Genomic DNA, 18,501 nt, shown 5'->3' with positions numbered 1-18,501 from the left:
GCCTGGGAAATGTGGAGAAGGTTTACTTCCCTCAGAAATAATGATTCAGAAGTTGCAGAGAAACCCCTTAGGTGTTAACCAAGATGGGAAGTGAAAGACGGAGGAAAAGAAGTAGGGTGGTTTTTCTCTTGTTTGTGTGTGTGAACTGTCAAGTGCCAAAATAAAATCAAAAGTTTCCCATAGTAGTTATTCATGGCCTTAACAATGGCCTTTAAAAGAACCTCATAAGTGTAAATTTTTTCACTAAAAACACGTAATTGTTACAATTGGTGGAAGCACAAACTGTTGGTGCTGCAACATGAGGTAAAGAAAGAAATTCTGGACAGCTGGATGCCAGGTAAGGTTGCACTGGCTGAGGGGACGAGGATAGGAGGTGCAGCGTAGCAGCGCAGGGATTGGGGCAACGTGTGATGTGCGGTCAGAGGAAATAGGTAAAATTAACTGTTATCTGCAGAGAGCAGGCTGCGCCAGCATCAGTTGCGTCAGCAAAGTACAGCTCTGGGCAGTGAGGGGAAGCAGCGGTACCCGTGCGCTCGGTGTTCTCCCTGCTGTGCTCGCTGGAAGGATAGCCGGCACTTGCAAGCGGGCATGTGCTGGTGCAGCAGGACGGGATGATGTGTGTGTTAAGTGTTTTTAGTATCTGTTTTTTTTTTTTTAACTTTCCCCTTCTGGGAATAGCTTGCCCAGGCAGAAATTGCGGGCTGAAGTGAATGGACTTTTTTTCTGCTGTACGTAAGGCACTCGTTCTCTCTCCCCTCATTTTTATGTAGAGAGTTTAATTTTTTTTTTCTCTTTAAACCACTTGCTAAGTTTTTAATAAATAGTTGCTGTCATTGGGGTCTGCAGACTGTCTGGTCGCTTCTTGAATTCTGTGGATTTCTTTCAATATGATGCTTAATCTCTTTTTGGCTCTTCCCTTTTCTTCGTTGACTCTGTGAGCCACCTGATTTGCAAAGCTCATATGAAGAAGTTATTTATTACATACCTACACACATACCTTTCTTGACCAGCTTATTTTTTCCTTCTTAAACATATTATCATACCTAAGGCATTAAATATGGGATAATGCAATTTAAGTAAACATAAGAACATGACTAAAGGTTTCCTTTTAATGGTAAAAGTATTAGTTGCCCATACAATGAAGGACAATGTTAGCCTTAAAGAAAAGAAAGACTCAAGTGCGATTTGTCGTGCATATTCAGTACTTCTGAGAAAACTCTTCCAACTTCCCCTTATGGGATGCTTTGGCCCAGAAAAGACGAGCAAGTGGTTAGAGCAGCAGACTAAAAACTAATTATAGGACTATTTGTCTGATTTTAGCCTTCTAATGAGCGCATGTGTCATCATTTCTTCCATTAGCAGCCCTCTGTAGGACGTGGCTAGTACTTCTCTTCAGGGCACAATGAGACATGACTGACAGTGAAAATATCTGTAACTTACGGTTATATTTATGGTTGCTGTAGAATTTCACTTGCTCTTTGAAGTACCTTTAAGTGAATCTGAGAAGTGCTGTAGTTAGGCTCACGCCTGTTAATAAGGCGTGGAGGAGTGGTCTTTTCTTTCCTTTCTGAAGGAAAAAGAAAGATCTTAGCTTTGAATATAGGGTCTTAGATGAAAGGTAGATGTCTGTATTTAGAGGAAGAAGGGGAGTCAGGAGAGAGCTACCCTTGTTGCTTGGCGTTTTTGTTTGCAGTTTAGTTAGGTTCAGTTCATTTCATCATTGTCCTGATTCCTGCCTATGTTGTTTGGTCATAACCAACTAGTCAGCACTTCTGTAGGTCTTACTTTAAATACGTTGGCTGTCCTTGCTTCTCTCCTCAGAACTGTTGTCAGTCACAGCAAATCACCAGCAGGAGCAGAGGGGATTCGAGACAGAAGTGCATCGAGACCGCCTGAGTGCAATCTGGTTGTCTCTCTGGTCTTGGCCCTTAGCTGCTGGTGTGTGTAGTATGTGTCACAAGCCTGTAAGTGCCTGTGCAAAAACCAGCAGATCCGGGTCAGGTCTTTTCATAGCCAAAGAGGTATGATTCACATTTCACTGTTGCTGAGTACTTTCTGGACCAGCCTCTGTTTTCACTTCCCAAAATTGATGCTGTTTTTTTTTTTTTTTTTGGCTAATAACTGACTTCTCAGCTTCTCCTTATGCAGTTTTAAGGACTTCTGTGCTTACAAAAAAAAAAAAATCCTGACCTATTTAGTCTGCATTTGAAGGAACTTGATTTTCATATTATGCTTGGAAGCTGTTTTTTAAAAAAAGCGTGGATTCACTGCTTTGTTCTGTGCATCTTTCTTTACACAGGAAAAAATGCTGTAGCTATATATAAAGTTCTGGTTTCTCCATCCTGCTAGTTGTACTCGCAAGGTGTTTACTAATAAAAGTACAGAGGACATGGGCAGAAAACGGATGGGTGGGATGGACTGGGAAACCGTGTGGTGGGGAACTTGCAGTTCCACTTCTAGGCTCACGGTGAATTGTGGGAGTCTGCTTGTAGGTGGTATCCCAGCATAGTCTGAGACGCTGTTGGAGCTGGTAACACGCATTTCACACTTTCTTAATGAACGCATTCTGTAAAAACAGTTTGAAGGAAATAGGTAAGTTTTTGTGCAGTGCAGGTCTTTGGGAACTTGCTCAGCATTTATTAAAGGCCACATGTTCAGCACTTGTTTAGGTTTGTTTAAAATACCCCACAGATGCTTCTACGTATTTGGGAACTCTAGCTGTTTCCTTCTTGTGTGCCACCGGTTCAAAAACCCTGTAAATTGAATCTGGTGCTTTTTTTTATCCCTGACCTGCCCACGATGTAAGAAGCCACAATTTGACTTCCCCTTCATGTAGTCAGCTTCAGCATGTAGCGTGTTTTCTTGGCTTTGTGTAGTAGTGTGGCAAATCGCTGCTGAGCAGTGTTGCCTTTGGACTTCAACTTTTTCATGAAATTAATTTTATACTGGTACATTCTTCCAGGGCTTAATTATAAAAACTTTTGTTTTCTGGGGAAGCATATCTGCTGGCAATATCTGTTATTCCTGCATGACTTGTTACAAGTTTCAATGCAGCTGTTAGGTATTGCATGTGTCTTTAAGAAATACTAAAACAAACATTGAGATGTGAACAAATTCAGGAAGATAAGGTTAGGAGGGGAAGATTTTTTTGTTGTTACTGTTTTCATACTGTACGCATCATTCATTAATTGACACCTTCTTAAACATCATTGTTAGGAGAAGCGAAGTGGTAGCAGCTGCTTCTTCCTGTACATTAGTTTCCCTGCTCATTGAGATCTGCTTGTATTACTATTATTTTTACATTGCTAGCAAAGGATAAAAATGTCCTGAAAAACCTCATTTGACGTGGGATTTGGTAGGCTTTGTGACTGGTTCTAAAAGCGTGGCTAAACTCGTGCTGCTCCGCTGCTGCTGGAGCAATCTTACTGGGGCTGCGAGGGCTTTCTCACCCCACTGTGAAGATGGGTCCATCCCAGTGGATGGATCAGCCCAAAGTGGATCTCCTCCTGCTGCTTGATCCAGACTGTCTCTTGTATTCAAACCAGTTAAGATAACTGCTGATGTGTCGGCCAAGCAGAGAAGAAAATAACTTTACAAAGGAATCAAAGCACTCTTATGATTAACATATTAATCATAAGAAACCCATCCATTATTTTAGCAATAAAGTTTTGTAAAGAGCAGGGCTGTGTATTTATTCCAGCGTAATACTCTATTCCATAATGCTAATCTTCCTGAGAGTCTGGCTGGAATGAGGCAGCTCTTCTACGGAGACATAGTCTTGGTCAGCCTGTTTTCTAAATGTGGTCTATGTCAGTTATAACTGATACGTTATTGCTATCAGTTTTGCAGAAAAATCAAAGATATTGAATTTATCTTGGATTTACTGTGAGGAGGACCGTGGAAACTATCTATTTGCAGTTCTTTGTTACTATTTTTTGTCTTAAGAAGAATTTTTTCCTTGTTAGGGGAAAATTCCAAACAAGTAGAGAAAGCTGTGCAGTGTAAAAGAGGAGATGAAATGTATGCAAACCCTCTGCTAGATGCACAACGAAATGAACAGAAAATATGAAAGGAGGTGCTAATTAAATGTGTTCCTTTTCCTCTAAATCTGTACAGGTCCCATAGTCCCTCAGTGCCAATGTAAATTCATGCAATTCTCAGGAGCATTTCTCATTAGAAAGAGGCTGAGATTATTGTCTGCAGGGATGTAATAGGAAAAAATATTTGAGACTGCACTGGACACTTGTTTGCAAGCTTTACGTGGACTACTTGGTAAGGGTTTAAATTAAAAACAAAACAAACAAACAAAAAACCACCCTTCGTCTTTTAATGCGATTTAGGTGGCAATGGTCCAGATGTAGCCAGCTCAGCTGGAAGGTTTCTTGCACCTTTCTGTGAAACACTGAGCCCCAATGTGATGGTGGAGGGGGATTGGACTGCTTGGAATTTGCTGACCGGACATAGTTCAGTTATTTCCCACGTTGGTTAAGAATAATTCCAAGTGATGAGAGTTCAAAACCTGTGTTTTCAGTGTGCAAGCCTCAGTGCCCTTTGCTAACAGCTGTCTTAGTAAGATGGAGGACCAGGGTGGTGTCTGGATACGGAGCTGAGCAAAGACAGGCTTAGAGGAGTAGAGATGTTAAATATTTGGCTTATGCGTGGCCCATGCAGTGCATGTATGTATGTATAGATGGATTTTTATTTTTTATTTTTTGATTATGAGATTTTCTTCACCGTTTACACTTTAGATAAAGAAAAAAGCCCTCAATATTTGGTGAGAGACCATTCACTGGGGATGTTTGTCTGTCCTTGATCTCAGTGTGCAGGTAGGGATTATGGGACGGTTAGAATCTGGTTCTGATCTTTGTGCGTGGTGGAAAATGCTATTAAATTAATGGTTGGATGAGCAGCTAGATTTTGGCCTCATTTAATTTTAGAAATACCTAGAAATACAGGTAGAAAATACTAGTTGTATTAACCTGTTTGTGTAGATGTGTTATGAAAAACATTTTCCCCGATACTGAATACTTGAAGCACACTACTATCTGCATTATATGTACTAAAAAAAGGGGGGGGGGGGGGGCATGGCACTCCAAGGAGCGAGCGCAGTGGAGTCCAGAAAAGCGCAAGAGAAATGTCCGTCCACTGCTGCACTAAGCTACGGAAAGTTTACTTTAACTTTGAACTCCGGGAAGCCTTTGGGACTATGTTAACACCTGTAATAAACGACCAAAAGCCATGCGTGGAGCGGAAGCAGGTGCGGGGAGTGGGGGGGGACACCATGGGTGCCTTGCTGCTGCAATTGCAGGGAATTTCTCAAGCGAAACTCCCAGCCGCACCTGGGGAGCGGAGGTAGGTAGGTCTGATTTGGTTGCTCTCATCCTCCCTCTCTGCTCACCCATAAGTAGGATGGGAGAAAATCCCCGCCGAATCCAAAGCGGTTGGTCAGTTCGGTGTGGGGATATGGGTAAGACACAGTGAGTGGTGGTGTTCTGCCGTTGTCGTTGTTGCAGTAATGCTCAGCCATAGGGGAGGAAGTGAATTTATGCTTTATGGAGAAAACTGATTTCTAAAAACCATCTGCTGGAATAAAAGTTTGTAAGGATACGGTGACTGTTGCTATTGCAGCCCAAGAAGCTTTTGGGGATCAGCTGAATTACTGGTCATAGTGGTATTTATATTTTTTTTTTCTCCAAATGCAGCCAGCATGAATGTGCCGTTTGTTAGCCAGCGCTGGGTCCCAGGGCAGGAGGAGGCTGGCGGTAACTTTTCCGTGGGAGGGAGGAGGTCCTAGCAGTATGTGAACTTTGCTCAGGACTCTGGCACGGCTGGCGTGTGAAGGGGAATAGAGCCTGCCCTGTGCTTCAGCGGGCTGCAAATCAGTGCTGGGGAGAGCGGGCATGTAAGTAGGGAGCTGAAAATCACACGGGGCGCAGACCGTCCGGGGCTTCATCAGGCTTTGTTTTGTGGGTTCAAACCCAGGGAATTAGTGGGTGTGCTGAAACGAGTTTTCCCTGTCCTGCCTGCTCCTCTGCCAGGATATACCTACCTCCTCCCTGTGCCTGCCAGCCCTCTGCAGGCTCCCAGCGAGGAGAAGAGTGTTTTCTGGTTGAGGTCTTAGTGAATCAACATCAGAATGACGACGTGAAACCTGTGACCCGAGTCCAGGCGAAGCTGGATCACCTCTACACTGTTTTTCTTTTGAATTGATGGTTGTAACAGAGTTAGACCTTCGTTGAAGCCTGTTCAAAAAGTCCTCAGTATGTAATTTGCCTGAAATGTGCAAAGCTTGTCATGCTTGATTTTCATGTATAGTTGCATTTCCCTGTTATTTTGGGGGTTCTTTTGGGGGCTGGGTAGGAGGGAATTGAAACAAATGCTGACGTTGCGTAAACGCCAAACGTTTAGTGCTTTGGCCTTACAAACAAAATAACGTATTTCTTGCTTTTCTTTTTAGGATGTGCTTTACTAAAATATTGATTGTCTTAATGCAAAAAAAGCAACAGAGTTTCTCAAGCTTTATTAAAGCTTACCTTAATTCGCCTCTCAAGGAGGAAAAAATAAGCTTTGCTGTATTGCTTTGTGCAGACTAACAAACCCTTTCGACTTGCAAATTCCTTGCCAATATGAATTGAATCTTGTATTATGCGAATCTCCCTTTCAGTTATCCTTCCCTCGTACCTTGATTTTGAATCTTTCCTTTAGATCTTGGCTTGCATGACATTTTCTTTCTTTTCCTTTCTTTTTGCTGTTTGCAAAGACTCTTGGGAGGATTTGACAGATGTGGTGGAGCAATTGCGTGATGATACTGAAGGTGCGTGCCACACCAACATCTTTCAGCTATTATTTCCACTAATGATTGGCTTTTGACTTATGATTTAGAGCCTGAGCGCAAAATGCGGTTCTCCTTTCCAGTGCTAATAGCTTTGGCTTTCTGAACATGCTTGTCTGGTTGCGCCAGGTTCACAGCCAGAACGTGCTGTACTTGTTGCACTGTGGATGGATGTTTGGTTTCTGCTGTTAGCGTGTTAAAGACAATGCCTTTGATCACTCTCATTTATGTATTACTCCTTCAATTGTATTAATTTGCCTTTAAAATGGGTATTGTGAAGGCTTTTCTGCTAAATTTTACCAATGCCTTCATGGGCTCTGCGTGATCAATTTTGGTTTCTAAATTCTAACTGATCTCTTTTAGAAAATATGGGGATACTCTATCAATGTTTCCTTTTTTTTTAAAAAAAAAAAAAGGGAAGAAAAAAACCTGCTACTAATTTTGAGCCTTGCAGTGAAAGTAGAAAAAGTGAACAAAGAGGGGCTAGTTTTCTTACATTAAATAGATTCTGGGATGATTGTTTTCCTGAGCCTGATATAAACACAACTTAAAAGATCCAGCAATATTTAGAAGCTAAATTTTAAATAAGGTTTCAGAAATAACCCCAAAGTTTCAGTTTTTCTGAGGTACTTATTTCTATTTATCAAGTCAAGACTTGGCAAAAATGGCTCTAAAACTTGTTTTGCAAATTTTGATTAAAACTTGTACTAAATGAGAGTTTTTAGTATTGCACCGCTTGATTCTTAAAGCGGGGCAGGCGTGAAATACGTGAATCCCAGTTCAGCATGCACTGAAGTAAATTTGTAGCCTGGCTAAAAACAGCTGTGCGTGGCTGGGATGGAAGTGTTTGCAGCACAGAAGGTGGACGTGCCTTCTAGAGACAAGAGCATTTTCCCCTTGAGGCTGAGAAGTTTGCGTTCATCCTTTACAAGAATATAAAATACAATGTAAAAGTATGATTAGGGGCATACATATTTGAAAGGCCAAATTCTTTGAAAGTGGTGATCTCAAATTGGAAGCCAACACTAGGGCTGTTGAAATGTAGAAGTCTTGAGAGCACAAGTCCTGTTATTCCTGTACTGATAACCATGAAGGAATAAAACCAGCAGATGTGTTTTGGCTCCTTTTGCCAATTTGTGAGTTGAGCCAACACAGTGGCTTTTTTTTCTTACCAGTGCTTTGTTCAGTTTTGGTCTCATTCCCACTGGAAGAATCTTAATCAGAAACTTCATTTGTTGCTTTATAGTACAGATAAGCAATTTAAACCTAAACTCGGCAAAGCAAAATGGTAAAATTAAGCAAAGTGTGATTATATGATAGACTCAGGGTTCTAAACAGAAGGTCAAGTCTGAGCGACAGCATGAAGGGTACATCTGTCTTAAAATATGTAGTAAATATTACCAGAGTAATATCTGATAAATATGGAGGCAAAACAATGCAGCAGGTATGAGACTTGCTAGAAAAAAAAACCTTCCCATGCAAGGAATTTGAAGCATATTTCTGGCTGAAGAAAAAAGCAAAAGCAACCATGACATAGCAAAAATACATTTTTATTTATGTTTGGAAGTTGAAATGGTACAAATCTTTCTAAAGAGGGTGTGTTGTGCGCGAGAAATTGGTCTGATGTATTAACTACATGGAGGGCTTGCTGGTCAGCTTCTGTGGGTGCTGCTTTCCCTAACTGTTGTGCTTGGGCTTCTGCCTGGTGGACACAGCCAGCTTTCCTCAGCCCGGGGAGATGTGCTCTCTCCCGACACAGCAGCTAATTCTGCCCCAGCAGCACCAGCCGAGAGATTTCCGAGGTAGTCTTTAAGGAAGAAAAGGGGTTGATTCTTTTCTTCTGTAAAACATTGTCCAGATTTTTTTGCACTTATTTTTGTGGGATGGTGATGAAATGTATTTCAAAGATACATTTGAAATGTCTGACCTGTCTGTTTTCCCTTGCATCTGTTTCCCCGTGCCTACCACCCTATTCTGTTTTTGCTGAAACTCTTGTATGCTTGCTTGTTGGGAACTTGTCCTCCCTACTAATAGAGTGTAATAGAGTGTGCCTTCCCCCTCGAGGCGAAGATGAAGAGCGTAATAGCAAGAACAAATGAGGCAACCATTGAAACTCTATAAAAATGCTGCTTCTCTCAGGAAATGAGATGCATGTTTGTAATGTGGTGTTGGTACATCTCCTTTCCAGTTTATCCACAGTCCCTTAGAGTAGGGAGGCTGAGTTTGGAATACAGAAGCAAAAAACTAGAGAAAAACATTCTTCTGTAGAAACAGACATGCCTCTACTTTTCATTTGTGAGCGTTCATTCATTTTTATTTTAATTGCTGCTTACCTCTGAGGGAGCGAGTTGGCGATAAGCAAAAGGTGTGTATCACCTTCTTGGCTGTGGTAGGCAGGGAAGTGTGCTGCTAGAAGGCAGATGAGGACTTTGGATATAAGGGAGTGTCAGGAAAGCTCCAGCTGAGATAGAAGCTTAAAAGATACACACGGATGTTCAACTCCTGTTTGCTTTTGCAGCATTGAAGTAGCCTGAGCTTGCTTGAACTTATTTGTCCATCGGGACTGAAGGACTCTGGATCAGATGCCAAAAGCAAACAGCTCAGGTTGCAGGTACTCCCCTGGCTCCCAGCTCACTGTGCGAGCCACTCAGCTGGAAACAGCTGCCACTAAAGCTGGGGTGGCAAAGAGGAGATGGCCACGGCGTGGTTACCTTGACCATAAGTCAGTCTGTTAGCACAGGCCCCTGCTGTCAGCCTGAATTCGGGTGCCAGGCCCTGCCCTGGGGCAGCTGGCTTGTAGGTAGGTGCCTGTACCCTCTGCGGCTTTGACCACAAGGATGGCAATTCCTGATGTCCTCAGGCTCGTGGCAAGGGAGGTTATTTGACTCCCTGTCAGTAATATGCAGAGAGACAGCTTCAGCTTTCTGAGAGGAGTGTTCTCACCTTCCGCATCATGTAGTGTGGCAGAACAGAGGCAGGGAAAAAGTCATTTCAAGCCCTTAATTTATCTAGGGATTTGCTTCAAATTTATTTCATTTGCATTTATTTCAAATTATACATGTGTTTTTGATTTCAGAGCCTGAACAGCTAGAACTAATGTCTTTCCTAATGTGAATTTGCTTAACTGAAACTCAGTGCTGACTGGTTTCCTGTGAAAGCCAGTGCTTCATCATTGCCATGTATCTCAGTTAATCTGAGTGCAGCATGAGCTGATCACAAGTTGTTATTCCTCTGCTGTGCACAGCAGTAGCCTTTATAATTTCAGATTGCTGGAAATTTGCATTCTTGACTTTTAAAATGGGTTCAGTATGTGGACAACCTTGCTAATCAATAGGCACTACTTTGAGCAGACATGTTCACACTTAGAGTATTTCATGAGTCCCTGCGTTTGATCAAAGTTCTGGCTTTATTTTCTTCTTAAATCTGTTATAGGAATTTAGTATGAGGAGTGATAAAATTTGTTGTCGCTAGGAGGGAAGTCCCTAGAAGCACAGTCATGGCTTAATCTTTTGAGATCCAATATTGTGTTGACTTTTCCCTTGACTTTTTATGTTCCTAGTTGTATATTTTACCTTCTAAAAAATGATGGGGTTCCTGAGGTTCTTGGATGCTTTTGAAAGTTTCTTTTTTTTTTCCTGGAAACTTCTCAGGAATGCTTTGCTTTTCATGCAGTTTGCATGTGAATGATTATGGCAGAGTTACACATCTTCAAAAACCTGAGAGTATAGTGTTTTAGGGAAACAGTAGGATGAGCAGATTATTTAATACCTGCCATTTTAATGGGATGCAAGCCCGGTGCAATCATGACCACTGCATGGTCGCGGCTAGGTCTGTTCTGCAGAAGCTACAATTTTTAAATAGCAAAATTGTCTGGAGAATTTCAGATTACTTGAATTGAAATCCAGACCACATTGAAAGGCCAAGCGTAAGGACCAAGGCTTTACTCTTAAAGTTCACAATGTGACATTTATGGTCAACGCAGGTTGAGCTTTCTGCAGTTAATGGCAGAGAGAGAAAGTCGGAGAAGGTATTGGCATGAAGTGAGAATCTCAGCTTGATGTCAGGTTCAGGTTGTCAGAGCAGAAAATGGCTGGGTTGACTTGAAGCTGCCTGGACAGTCTTAGTGTATGAAAGTCGTTTTTACTTGCTTGCTCTGCACTTTTAGACTCAAATTCAATGTTGTGTATGTTGCAACATTACAAACAAGGGTATACATTATTTAGGATTTTATTTTTGGAATAAGTCTTGGGGATTTTATGCACTTTTATACCATGTGACAGTTGATTTATTTACAGGATGAAAATCTTGGATAAGATGCATACACAGAGCACCATCATTCACAACAGACTAATGAAGAAGCTGCCTTTAATTAGTCAATGTGATTAAAACATTTTTCAGTGATGTGGTATTATAGTTCTTCAGAGCATGACTGTGTTTTAGTCTTAAATCTGTAGCCCAGCTTTCCCTTTTTTTTTTAACTAAGTCCTTTCATCAGCTCGCATCTTCATTAGCTCTTATCCTTTAAAGGTGTTGAAAGAACGTAGTTACCTTGAACGTGCTTCATACACATATCCATATCCATTTTTTTCTTTTTTAATTAGTGTCACATTGATGCCAGTTGATACACGGCAGACCTCTGACTCACGGAAAACCAGGCATCTTGCCTCAGAAAAACATAGCATACCCTTGACCTTAGCGTAGGTCTGCATGAGGCAGCAACTCTTGATACTGGAAGAAATGTATATGGTTTCCTGTGAGTGCACAGTGGAATAGCACCTGAATTCTGAACAGTGTAGCTGGAATCGATCCTAATTCAAATAAGCTGATAGCCATAGCCTAAGTAACGTTTTCTGTGTAGGTATCTTGTAAGGTTTCTTTAATTTTGCATTAGCCATTGATTTGCCACTTGAGCAGAATCACTTTGGATGCCTGCCCCGCTACTGATGTGATCGAAGAGTCGCTCCCGCAGCTCGGTAATGCAGCAGGGCTCCGTTACTTACAGGCACGCCTTGGCCAGTGGGGGAAAAATGTTGGTAGGAAAGGATAGAAGCTCTCTCCATCTTCCTGTATCTTGCTGTTTCCCCGATAGGAAAGAAGAACTAGAAGCTGTGGTTATTGACAAGATTTAAGTCTAGTCTGCTGTAGATGGAGTAAAACTATACCAGAAGTACTGCGGGAGGGAGCTGGCTGTTTCTTTGTAGATGAGGTGGTTCTGAATGGGCTTTGAACCATGGAGCCAAAGCAAAACGTAATTTTGTGCCTACAGCCCGCTGTGGTAGAAGCAAACGCTGCAGTGACAGTCGTGTGCTCTTAGAAGGCAACTGTGATGGCTATAGTCAGAGGTGGCATTCGTTAGCATCATCCAGAAGTGCACAGAAGGGAATACTCAGGAGTGCTGAATGTATTTTTAACTGCACGTACAAAAATTATGTTTTTGCAATCAATTTGGTGTTATATTACATCTGATTTTTTAGTTTTCCTGGGCCTGCATTTCTAGTAATGGTGACTGTTCTCTTAGCTACATAGAAAATCATAAAATGGATTGCAAATCATAAAACAGGTATTCTGCTCAATTTAAGTGCCAAATCTATCAGTTTAAAATAATAGTAGTTCTGCAAAAGCAATAGAATTCACTCACTAAATTACATCTTTCTACAGTCCAATGCTCCTGCAAGAGTTCTGTTGCTAAATGAATAGTTTAAGTTACCTAAACGGTGAAAATAAATTGCAAATGCCTTGTCCCAGACTTCTTATAAGCTGGGAGCCAAGACAATCAGTGCTTTAAGAGTGTAGAGTTAAAACATAACTCACCAGGAGTCTTGATCGCTCTGTCCCTCAGCAGTAGAAGACTGGGTGGAGACACAGGAACAGCTGAACTTGTCTGGTGCTTCTCTGAAAAAGAAGACACTCCTGTGGCAGCAGATGTGGCCTGGAGTGAAATTAGATGCGTGGCTGTCAATCAATGGCGATTTCAGTTGGCATTGCTTAGCACTGGCTCCATGCTCTCCTTCTCTGTTGGATGGCTTCACTGCTTGAGCTGCTCTGTGCAGGACCTGCCAGGATGGTTCCAGTGAAATTTAGAGAAGACAGCTTCGGGTACTGCTTGATCCTGGAGAAGAAAAGGGAGAAGAGAGAGGCCTTGTCCTGACACACTTGAAGAGACGAAACAAAAGCAGTTGCGGTACCACGTTTGAGTGGTGGCAGCTGCCCTGATGGGTCCCTCTCCCTGGACTGTGGATTTTTTCACACCCCTTAACAGTAACGGGGGCTATTCAACTGTTGCTAGCTCAGTTGCCACAGAGCTAGGTCTGAGTATTTCTTGGGCCATCAGCATCCCTGATAAAAGCAGCCCATCCGCTAGCAGACAGGCCATGCAAAACTAAGCAGCAATACCCAGACATTACCACGTGGAGTGCCAACTAGCTTTGGAGCCGTGGGAACCTGAATATGGAATGCTTCAGAGGCAGATTCGGCTTGTTCCCAGGTTTTGCTGGCTCCTAGGCTTCACAAATAGTCTCTTTTGATCCCCTTGTATAACTTCTCTGGTTCTTTGATTGGGGATGGTTGTCTGCGCTTGAGTAGTTGCTTTTCCTCTCCTAGCCCCGAGGTGCCTTTCACTGCCTCCTTCGTCTGGCATAGGAAGTCTCAATCACACAGTAGCAGCTGCTGCTCTTGTTGCTTATTTTGTATTCAGTCATAGGGCACTAAAATTAAATATTGCTCATATCAGCTAAGGGCAGTTGGGCCTACAGTGCTTTTCAACCCGCATGATGTGGCCAAAATTGAAAGCGGGATCAATGTGATTTCTAATTTCTAATAGTTCTGTGAAGTTTTGCTCCTTGCTTTGTTTCTGGATGGTGGGTACTGACAAGATGCCTCGTCGCAGTGGTAGGATGTTTGAGATGACAAGGAGGCTGTAGTCACCCACACATGAGCAACTGGGCTCATCAGTATCGGCACCGTGATGAAGCAGGATGATGCCTTTCATCAGCAGAACAGGTGCTACAGGAGGCGGCAGTAGTCTGAGAAAAACATACCCCTTTGGGCTAGGTTGTTACATCTTAGATTATGAGAAATCGTCCCTCACATTGCTATGGACAGGAGGATATGGGAGCTGTTACAAACCCAGACAGCTCAAGTCTACGTGTCTGGCAGAGGTTTGCTGTCTAGTCAGTGGCAAACGTGCTGAAGACAAACCCAGGCTTCTGCAAGAGTTTACCTGGGGAGTAGATCCATTGAGGATGGGGGTTGCATCTCTTCCTCAGCAATGACAGATGTTTCAAGGCGAGACATGGGAACCTGTCTAAGCTGTCTGAGTGTTAAGGAGAGGTAATCTCTGAGCAGCCAAAAAGAGCTTGAGGAACCCCCCCAGTGGCAGTGAGAGTCACTTTGTGGGTGTAAGTGGTAGTGCTGGGTGGTAGCAGCAACAGCCATGTCAATTCTTCCACTGCTTAGGTTTATAGTTAGCTTCATGGCTTCTTCCATCAAACTTACCCATGCTTTCCTCTGCATTCTCTGCAACAGAAATACAGTTCTTCTTGAAATCCTTCAAGGATTTCAGTCTCGAGTATTTACTTGTTTTAATTGCTTGCTGAGCACAAGCATGTTTTGTTAGTACAGTGGATGACACATCTAAGCACTGGGTACGCATCCAGTCTTAGATGCTCTGTGGTCACCTTTTTTCTGCTAAGTGTAATAAACGCACTGGTGGAGGTGGTAAATCAGTGTTCAAAGGTCTGCGGCTGTCTACAGCACCATAGAATAAATGGGCCTTACACGGATGGAGCTGCTGCTTGTGCTGAGGAACCTGAGCTCAAAAATTGGGTATGAGATTGCAGGTGGAGCAGAGGCAAACAGAAGACTTGCAGCTGATGCAACTCTGTATTTTAACAGCAAGGATTTGTCTCTGTTACTGTGTGTCTCCAGGCCTAAAGCTTGAGCAAGCTGTATTGTGGGCGTATGACAATTTCACTCTAGTTACAGGACAGTAATGCTGTGAAAAAAACTGTTTCTCGAGGTGTTGGGAAGTAAGGTGTTTGGGAAAAGAGGCATTTTGTGTTGGCATTGGCATGTTGTGCTGTGTCAGAGACAGGTCGGGGGGCAGGAGGCCTGTAGGCAAGGTGAATTAGCTCTGTTACACCCAAATTAAAAAAAAAAAAAAGTCACGAAAGATGCAAAACTTGATAGAGAGGAACACTGATGGATTAAGTGTGTGAGGATTCATGGTTGGCTGTAGGTTGAAGAAAAAATCACCGCTGCAGAGTTCTTACTGGATTGTAGATGATGGATATAGCTGGGGATTTGAGCTAGAGCAAGTGACGGCCATAACATTCAGTAACACCTTGTCAAGATGGAAAGCACAATGTTATCATCTGCCTTCAAATTGTGATTTCTTGAAAAATTAAGGATTTTGTAGTGAAAGTATTGAGGAAACCCTTAATATATCACCTACTCCCACGTCAGTATGGCTTTCATCATAAAGTGCTAGATAATTTTGATTTTTCTCAAGAAAAGACCTGCAGAGAGCACCTCTCATCAAACTGTTACTGCCATTAAAAATATCTTCAAGCTGGGGGACAAAAAGAGGGAGATGGGATATCTTATTGTACTGAAAATAACTTCTGTTACTCAACAGTATTTTTCTTCTATTTTCTGTAGATCCTAATTATCTCATGGCTAATGAACGCATGAACCTGATGAACATGGCAAAACTGAGTATCAAGGGGTTGATCGAATCTGCACTTAATCTGGGCAGGACGCTGGACTCTGACTATGCACCTCTTCAGCAGTTCTTCGTTGTGATGGAACATTGCCTTAAACATGGCTTGAAAGGTAACCTTCCTTGAGAGGAGTCCTCCCAGGCTGTTGGTCATAGCATAGGAGCGAGAGAGAGCAATCTCGTTTTAGGGTCTGGTTTGGTATTCAACAGCAGGCTAAGGAGAGCAGGATGTCTGTTATGATCACAGGTGACTTGACAGAAAGAAGAAAATGTCTGCTGAAGATGTAATACCGCAGGTGAAAAGTTCAGTTGTTGATGTTGCTTGTCACTTGTTATAACAGCATTGCAGATGTGACTCAAATATGAGTAAGTCATCAGGAATAAAATTGTCTCCTCAGCAAGATCATGACTCCGCTTTCTTTTTTTTGCATGTCTTCACGGTTCAGAGGGGCAATGGTCCTCTTGCTGGAAGTGGGGATGTAATGCTGAGATTGTTTCTCAGTTCTCTCAAAATTGAGGATTTGGGCTGTGTGCAGCTACTGTCGTGTAAGCTGCTTTTTAAAATGGCAGGCAGAGCATATGTTTATATTTACAATATGGAGTCACAACTTAAACTGCCCGGTATCATGCTACTTCTCTTGATTTGCTGCCCTTGCTTGATAGTAGCTTGGGATGAAAAGCAGGGGATATTAAACTCCCTCTCAGCACCTGTACATACATCCTGCAGTGCTGCTTTAGTGGTTGAGTTCGGCATTACGCACTGATAAAGCGATTCCTGTGCTGGGTAAGGTAACATTGTGCAAGGGAGAAGTGTTCATACTCCTCAGTTTTGTTTATCTGTTTGCTGGTGTCCCTACTGCAGGTTTTAAGTTAACTGAGTTCTCAGTTTCCTTACAGCTGCTGCAAAGTAGCAGTAAAACTACGGAAGAAGCAAATTAATTTCCAGTGTTAAAATGTAGGGGTTATTAGAAACCTTTCCTGAAGGAGGAAAGGATGTACAGAGAAGCCCCTGGAAGCTGTGGCAAAAGAGTGGATTCAAAGTGATGCAATTCTCTTCCGTGTAATGTGATGGACAGTGAGGGAAAATTACTGTGCATGCAACATGTAACTTGGACAGTGAGAGCAGCCTTTGCCACTAGCACTGAATCTCAGTTGGTGGTTATCACTGGATGTTGTTTTGCAGTATCTGGGATGTATAAAATTATTTCTGGCATCCATCTCAAGCTCCTGTTGCTTTATTTGAATGATGCCAGTAATCGCCACACTTGTTCATAAAAAGTAATCTATTGTACTTGCCCAGTAGAATCTCTTTGTCAACTGTTCATTCGCTTCTGACCTTGTTTGAGAATGCAGATAGTCAACAGAGGCTTAATGGACTAATTTTATACCTTTTCCTTTTCTAGCCAAAAAGACTTTTCTTGGGCAAAATAAGTCATTTTGGGGACCTCTAGAACTAGTAGAAAAACTTGTTCCTGAAGCTGCAGAGATTACAGCAAGTGTTAAGGATCTCCCAGGTCTGAAGTAAGTATAGTCTTTTACTGCACAAATATGTTTTTTTTTTTTAATTGTAAGAAAGATCCTGAAGAAGAGAAGGGTGGACAAACATAATCAGGAATCTGTCTGCCATGTTCTGTTGATACAAATGGTTCTTCAGTCTTTTTTTTCCTTAAGAAACTACAGAAGGAGAGGAAAGGATATGTTATTTCTTATATTAAGCTCAAGGGATCTTATGGACAATAGTACATTGCTTGTCACTCATTTATGGTTAGCAATGTGTGCTTAGAATGTGTCAGTCTTTACTGACTCCCTGACTGTAGAGGAAGGGAATTGGAAGGAAAGTGATAGAGGTCATTTTCCTTTTTAAATAAATTCGGATGAACTTGTAAAGTTTGTGTAAAAGGGAGGCTCACGGAGGTGGAGAAGATGCTAGTGTATGCTGAAGAAACCACTTTGAGGATATATTGCTCTTAAAAATTGCATAGTCATTTCAGATATCACATTCAGGTTTGCTTATTCCATTGCTAAAAAAAATTGTTAGTGTGAAGGCTTTCAGTCTAGAAAATAGCTAAAAGGTTTGAGGAAACTTTTGTATGAGCGTCATGGCTAAGAATCAGATCTTCATTGCTTAAAGAAAGGGTGAATAGATTCAATAACAGCTTCTCTTGGGTTAGTAACTAGCGAAGTATATATGGACAGGTGCTTGTACTGGAGGACTGTGCAGGATTCTGCCTGGAACAGCTTACAAGATCAGCATGGAGCGCTAGGAGTGTCATGCCAGAGCTCCTGTTACCTTTTCCTGTTGTAACAGAAAACTGCAACATGACGTAAAATAAAGGACAGACAGATTTGGAAGAGGTCTCTAAAACACAGTCCTATATACATACTAACCCTTGGGTTATGAAGCATCATGCGTTAGTGAGGTCAAGACCACAACAGGCAATAAAGAAGATGATTTCCATGGGCAATTGCTACTTATACTGGTTAAGATTGGAAAATAAAGCGCCCCACATGCTGCTTTCTATAAGACAGCTGACTGCTGGAGACTGAAAAGAAATTTCCTTCTAATCAGGGTACTGCTCAACACGGGGGGATTTAACACCTTCCTTTAGAGCATCTGATACTGGCTCCTGGCCAATATGCCGGGGTAGAGGAGCCAGAGCTGTGATGCAGCATATCAGTTCTCATATTTTTAAAGCTGTGTGCTTCAGATTGTCAGGAGAAATGGGGGGGAAGGGCTGTGACTATACACTATTGCATCCTGTGAGTGCGTTCATGAGCAAAATACTTGAAGAGAACAGTGGTGAATTTGTGATTTTGTTGTCTTTGTGGATTCTGAGCAGGCTTAACACCTACCTGAAGAAGTGATGCTTGGGCATCACTGTTGAGCTGAATATATACGTGTTCTTCTGATTTGCTGTATACAAAACTGTATATGAACTAGAGTTCATCT

At 42.1% G+C, this 18,501-nt stretch overlaps 1 protein-coding gene across 8 annotated transcripts in view; it reads left to right on the top strand.

Moving 5' to 3' along the window:
- RUFY3 (RUN and FYVE domain containing 3) overlaps positions 1-18,501 on the top strand; it is a 55,856-nt gene that overhangs the window by 14,212 nt on the left and 23,143 nt on the right. For 6 of the 8 annotated variants that reach the window (XM_080589210.1, XM_080589215.1, XM_080589212.1 and 3 more), the window contains exons 2-3: positions 15,491-15,664; positions 16,955-17,072. In XM_080589210.1, coding sequence (XP_080445336.1) covers positions 15,491-15,664; positions 16,955-17,072 — 292 coding nt within the window. Of the gene's footprint in view, positions 1-6,760; positions 6,815-15,490; positions 15,665-16,954; positions 17,073-18,501 lie in introns of all 8 variants that reach the window. The other 2 variants (XM_080589211.1, XM_080589216.1) reach the window with 1 other exon arrangement.

Source organism: Anser brachyrhynchus, assembly GCF_964034855.1.
Source record: "Anser brachyrhynchus genome assembly, chromosome: 4".
NCBI classification, from domain to species: domain Eukaryota; kingdom Metazoa; phylum Chordata; class Aves; order Anseriformes; family Anatidae; genus Anser; species Anser brachyrhynchus.
The sequence above is the reverse complement of the archived record's forward strand: the minus strand, read 5'-3'. Positions and strand labels throughout refer to the sequence as shown.